Source organism: Lepidochelys olivacea (assembly GCF_965140295.1).
Source record: "Lepidochelys olivacea isolate rLepOli2 genome assembly, chromosome: 9".
Classification (NCBI taxonomy): Eukaryota; Metazoa; Chordata; order Testudines; family Cheloniidae; genus Lepidochelys; species Lepidochelys olivacea.
The window spans coordinates 74,359,184-74,365,183 of NC_140419.1; the positions used below are offsets into that span (position 1 = coordinate 74,359,184).

Sequence of the window (6,000 nt, forward strand, 5' to 3'; positions counted from 1 at the left end):
TATCATTCTTATATGGGTCTTTGACAAATAAAATTCAAAGCAAACGTTTTCCTTTATAATGAATCTTTTCATCCACCAACATACTATTTACATATTTGGATTCTCAAACTATGCATATCCACATTTTGTGTGTGTCTGTACAATATAACTACTACAAATATTATAGAAAGTAAATTAATAAAAAGTGAAAGACTTTAGCATGAACAATAACCCATCCAGATTAGTAGTACATGCTACTCCCAAACACTCTGGTAACCTTTTCACTTCTAAATAGCCTGGGATAACAGGAAAGTCAGAGGATCAGGAGAAGCGGAAATAAAAAGACCTTCAGTTACAATCCTAGCCAGGTAAACCAAGGGACTGAAAGTTTGTGCTCTTCCACGGTTCTCGGACAGACAGATCATTTAGGGCAGGGGATCTCAACCATTTTCTTTCTGAGCTCCCCCCTCCCACCCCCACACGCTATAAAAACTCCATGGCCCACTTACGTCACAATAACTGGTTTTCTGCATATAAAAGCCAGGGCTGGTGTTATGGGGTAGCAAGCAGGGCAGTTGCTTGGGACCCCAAGCCAGAGGGATTCCTGCAAAACTACATTGCTCAGGCTTCAGCCCCGGCCCTGGGCTTCAGCCCCACGTGGTGGGGCTGTGGCTTTCTGTCCTGGGCCCCAGCAAGTCTAAACCACTAGCCCTGCTTGGCGGACCCCCTGAAACCTGCTTCTGGCCCCCAAGGGGCCCCAGACCCCTGGTTGAGAACCACTGATTTAGTGTTCTGTGATTCAAACCAACATCTTGAATTCCATATGGAAACAAATCAGAAAGTAGAGCAAACTTTGGAGCACTGATGCTCCAACGTTATGGAGGATAGGTCCATCAATGGCTATTAGCCAAGACAGTCAGGGATGGAACTCCATGCTCTGGGTATCCCTAAACCTCATAAGCTGGGACTGTACTAGCAAGGGATGGATCAGTTGATAATTGCCCTGACTTTTCATTCCCTTTGAAGCATCTGGCACTAGCCGCTGCAGGACGACAGGATACTACGCTAGATGGACCACTGATCTGACCCACTATAGCTATTCTTATGATGCTTTATGGAAGGATCCACATTACACCACTAACCTGTCAGTCTCATAAGCAGACTTTGCACCTCAGTCATATTCATATACCAAATACTGTTGAGACAACACGACCCATGTACACAGGCTAGCTGTACACAGATCCTTTTTAAGAAAATGCATCTTAACTGAATTTTAGGTAACAAACCTGATTTTCATCCCATTGACTAAACCTGTATGAATATGCACAGTAAGGGTGCACGTATGCATGCACACATTTGCTTCAATGATTTTGTAGGGTCAAACAACCCTTGCATGTGAGCAGGTACAAGAACTATGCAACAGTTTGATTCATGCTTGTACTGAAAAGTGTTCACACATTTGTTTGCACACCTGAATGGAAGCCTAGCTGAGGCCTTTAGGTATAGTTTATGTCTCATGTAAAATTATGCAGCATTTAACATCTGTTGTCTACAATATATTGTATGTATTTAAAACATTAATTTAATTACTTATAATATAGCATGTTTTAATGTCATGTTTTCTTATGTGTAATTGCATCTTCCAAACATTACTTCAACTATTTATAAGGAACCCATTTCTATTGTACTTATAGGCTGTTCATAAAAATATTAATCTTGTTTGTATACTTTTATGAATGCAAAGTGAATATGTTATGTGAAATGCTGTAGTTATTCCATGGTACTGTACATCTCTTTTAAATTAAGTAAAAGTCAAGCTGCACAGGGCATGCATAACAGGTTGGGAATGGCCAGGGTGTGAAACAGACAATCTTACTGGTAAAATTGTGTGTGATTATACTTGCTCAACTGCATACGGACAGGTTTTAAATTTGCTGATAGTCCATTTGTTATTTACTTATCAAGCATTTTATCAAAATAATGTTTTTATTTCTTAATACATCACTGTACTCTGTGTTTTAATTTCAAAGTAAAAAGGGTGCAACACACCCTTTCAACACACGAGTGGGAGCCAGGAACTTTGGAGTGCCAAACCTGGCTCTTAGAATGATTTCTTCTGTAGCTTTGGGCAAGGCATATTGGGTTTGACTGCAAGTATCAGCATCTTGCATGATCAAGTTCTTAACCTCTGCTTTGATTTCACCTATCTCACAGGGGTGTTGTGGGGATTAATTTAGTCAACATCTGCAAAATGTTGTTAAGGTGAAAAGGACTGTAAAAGAATAATTATTAACAAAGCTAATTTTCTCTGCAGTCTTTTTTCATATTTTAATCAGACACCACTTCACTTTTGTCAAGAAGCAAGGCTAGCAGCCCTCAAAGTGCAGAAACCAATGTTACTGAGCAGATAAGAGGGGCTAGCTAATAGCTGGAACTCTACCCTTGAGAGGGGAAGGGTAATCACAGTTTACTGCTGTCAATCTGGAATAACTCCATTGAAGCAAGTGCCTCAGTTACAATCAGATGTCAGATTACATTCCCATTTTAAGTAAGACTACACATTGTAAATTCATTTCCTCCCACTGTTCCTCCAATAAGTAAGTGTACTTTGCTTCAAGTTTTATTAAGAATAATTATTTAACGGCTAGATACGATTATATGAAACATGGCTGACAAGAGGTAGGTATTATATTTTTAATATAGAGGATTTTTTCTTCTCAATTTTCTCAACAACAAAATTTTAAAAATAATAATCCATTAAACGAAACCTGCCCGTCAAAATTATCAAGGAGCAGATTCCAAAATAGCAAATAGTATTTCTAAGCTCTCTTAAAATTCCTGTTCGCTTCCACATTAAAACATACAAAGTGTTTAAAGAGAAATGAGCACTAAACCTCAAGAATTTTCAGAATCACTTTGATATTACTCTTTTAAAACCTTTATTTCAACTTTACCTTTGTAATTCAAAAGAGAATCTTTTGTATACTTGTAACAAGGGAACATTATGACAGGCAACGTATGCTCTATAACTGAGGACAGAGAAAACATGAAGTAATTTAGTAAAAGAAAAAAATTCAGAGTATCGGGAATATTACTCTGTTAAACATCTATGATGCAAGAACATCAGCATTACTAATTATATACAATAGTGCATCAACTGATAACTTTATTCCTGCCCTCCATTTAGAATGTGTATATACTGGTTGAGTTAAATTTTTAGAAATCAGGACTCGTGTGTCTATACCCAGAGATGCCATTATCTTGTTGTGATACCTTGGTCGTGTCACTTTACATCTCTGATGCCTCAATTTAAAAAAACAGCATTAGAAATATTTTATCTACTTTACAGGTTGTTGTGATGCTCCATGATGTCATTATGGAAGCTTCTGTCTCAACTCCACTTAATGGTTAGGTTTAGACATTGTTCTAAGCTCTATTTTGCATTGCCCTCTAAGTTTTGATAGAAGTAACTGATTAGTATGCAAATTGGAATGTTTAAAAAGGACGGTAGAATTATTTTTTGGAGAATTTGAAAAGTGAAGGAGTCTTTCTGCTATTTAATCAAAAAATTAATATGTTTTACATTCTTCCTCAGTACCTCAAGCTTTTTTGGCACAGTAGTGGTAGATTAAAACTTCACACTCAAGAGTCAGTTCCTTACCCACTTGTGAAGGGGGAAGTTTCAATTGGTAGGGCATTTTTAAAGAAACAATTATCTAGCAGTATGTAGTCCTTAGGAGCTGAGCCATAGACAATAGAAGAGTCTGCAGCATCCACATTCAACCCACACTGTCGTCAAAGGGGCTCCATGTGGGCATAGCAGTCCATCCCCATGCAATATACTGCAGGATCTAGGGCTTACATTTGTATTTGACACCTATTGCTTTTACACCTGACCAGCCGTTAAACACTAGACCTTAAACAACATTTTTAAGGCCATCTTAATTCCCACACTTCACTCTGTGACATGCTTTTAGCACCCAATATCTTACAAACCAATTTAAGCATAGAACAGAGAGGTGTGCAAGATCAGAGGTGGGGTTTTTTATTTTAAAGTTAGTATACAAGCTTTCATAGGGAACAAAACTATAACATTGGTTTCCACTAGCCATTTAATTGGGCTTTGGTCGAATGATGCAATATAAACGTGAAGTTTCATTTTTATTTTCTTGTGGCAATGGGGGGAGGTTATCTGAAATGACTATCAGCTGTTATTTTTAATCACTAATATTTAAAATTGGTGTGTACACAAATGCTGCATTAAATGCATTATTAAACAGAACATAAGAGGAAAGCCAATATTTCCCTGCGGATATAAACTCAATACAAGACACCTACAAGCAGAGTTACATTTTAAAATGTTAAGAAAAAATGTGACTCAGTGACTCCAACAGATAATTTTGGCACACCCTAAGAGATACACAGATAATCATGAGTAAGGAATCCGTGTCTTCTGCAGACCTCCATGACTTCAGCCTGCAGCCACTGGGAGCTTCAGGTTATCCCCACTACCCATGTTGGTCGGGAGATGCAGGATACCCCTGCTGCCCGGAGTGGCGGGTCCCCAGCTGCCTGCGGGGGGGGAGGAATCCCCCAGAGCTCCCCAGTCCCCACAGGCACTGGGGGATCCCTGGCATGTCCTCAGCCACAGCAGGGGGTCCCTCCCAGCCACTGGACACAGGTCGCAACTCCCAGCCATAGCAGGGCAGGGTGCTGGGCCCTCCTCCCTCCCCATTTTGTCATGGACATTTTTGTAAAAGTCAGGGACAGGTCACTGCTTCCGAGAATTTATTTATTGCCCATGACTTTTATTAAAAATATCCATGACAAAATCGTAGCCTTAATCATGAATGAGCAGGACAAGTCTACAACACTGAACCCCATACATCTGTCATCAAGACAACGTTAACCACCGTAAGGCAGGGGCTACAAGTGGCCAAGGCGGAGACACAATCGGTGCGTGGAGAGAGCCAATGAAAAAGTGCAGTGACTATGACTACACAGACCCACGTCATGCCATCTGCGCGCCCTAGGGTGCAGGGCCCCACCGTCCCCATGGTGGGTACTCCACCCAGCCACAGGCCCTGGGCCATCGGTACGAACTAGCCCCCATGGGCCTCTTCCGCCCGTGCTGGAGGCTCAGAGACCATCCCAGGCCGGTGCCGTGCAGACCAGCCAGGGCAATGGCAATGCTTCTCCCAGCCGCACGCCCCTGTCGACTGGGGGCCCCATTCCGCAGCACCGTAGGAAGGAGCGTGCGGCTCCCCGCGCAGCCAGGAACCCCGAGAGGAAGCGTCGGCGCAGCAGGCCGGCTAGGATCCCTGGCGAGAGGCCGCGCCCCCGGGCTCTGAGGGGAGGGCTGGCGGCAGACAACGGCTGTGGGAGGGAGTCGGGGGGCACTGCTGTCCCCGTCCGATCCGCTCTCGCCTCTAACGTGTCCCGGGGGAAGAACAGCTGCCCCCGCCCCTCGGCAGTTAGAGCGGGGACGGACGCTCACCTTAGCCGCCATTTTAGTGACCCCTCCTCCTCCTGGCCTGTCCCCCAGCAGCGAGTTTGTACGGCACGCGAGGAGGCCAAAATAGTGCTCGTCTTCCGCGGGGCTGGCACCCCTCCCCTGAGCGTGAGAGACGGGGGCGGGGCTAGAGACACCGCTCGCCAGAGTCTCCCTCTCAGACTTGGGTGTGAAGCGCGCCCAAGGCAGCGAGCTGAGCGCTTCGTCTCGAGAGGCTGTAATAAGGTTTTGATCATCGTTTCTAATCGCTTGGCCGTTCCCCATCTGCTAGCCTGGAGTTCGCCAGGTTTCCACTTCAAAAGATTATGTAGCAACGCAACACGCTCATGCACTAGCTGCAGGGGCTCAGCGTGACACCTAAAAATAGCGGGGTTTTGCTACAACATTTTCCAGTGGAGGTAAAGAAGCTAACGGGAAAATGAAGGGCAGCTTCTGACCCCTCCCCCTCCCCCCCCAAAAAAAAACAGGCGTGGGAAAGAAAAGGTCATCCATTTACCAAACGTATGTCC

At 43.5% G+C, this 6,000-nt stretch overlaps 1 protein-coding gene across 1 annotated transcript in view; it reads right to left on the bottom strand.

Moving 5' to 3' along the window:
- Nucleotides 1-5,582, bottom strand: part of APOOL (apolipoprotein O like) — a 48,147-nt gene extending 42,565 nt beyond the window's left edge. Inside the window, exon 1 of the mRNA XM_084639058.1 lies at nt 5,477-5,582. Within this exon, the coding sequence (XP_084495184.1) occupies nt 5,477-5,488 (12 nt within the window). The 5' untranslated portion in view covers nt 5,489-5,582. The remainder of the gene's footprint in view (nt 1-5,476) is intronic.
- Between the last annotated feature and the right edge of the window lie 418 nt (nt 5,583-6,000).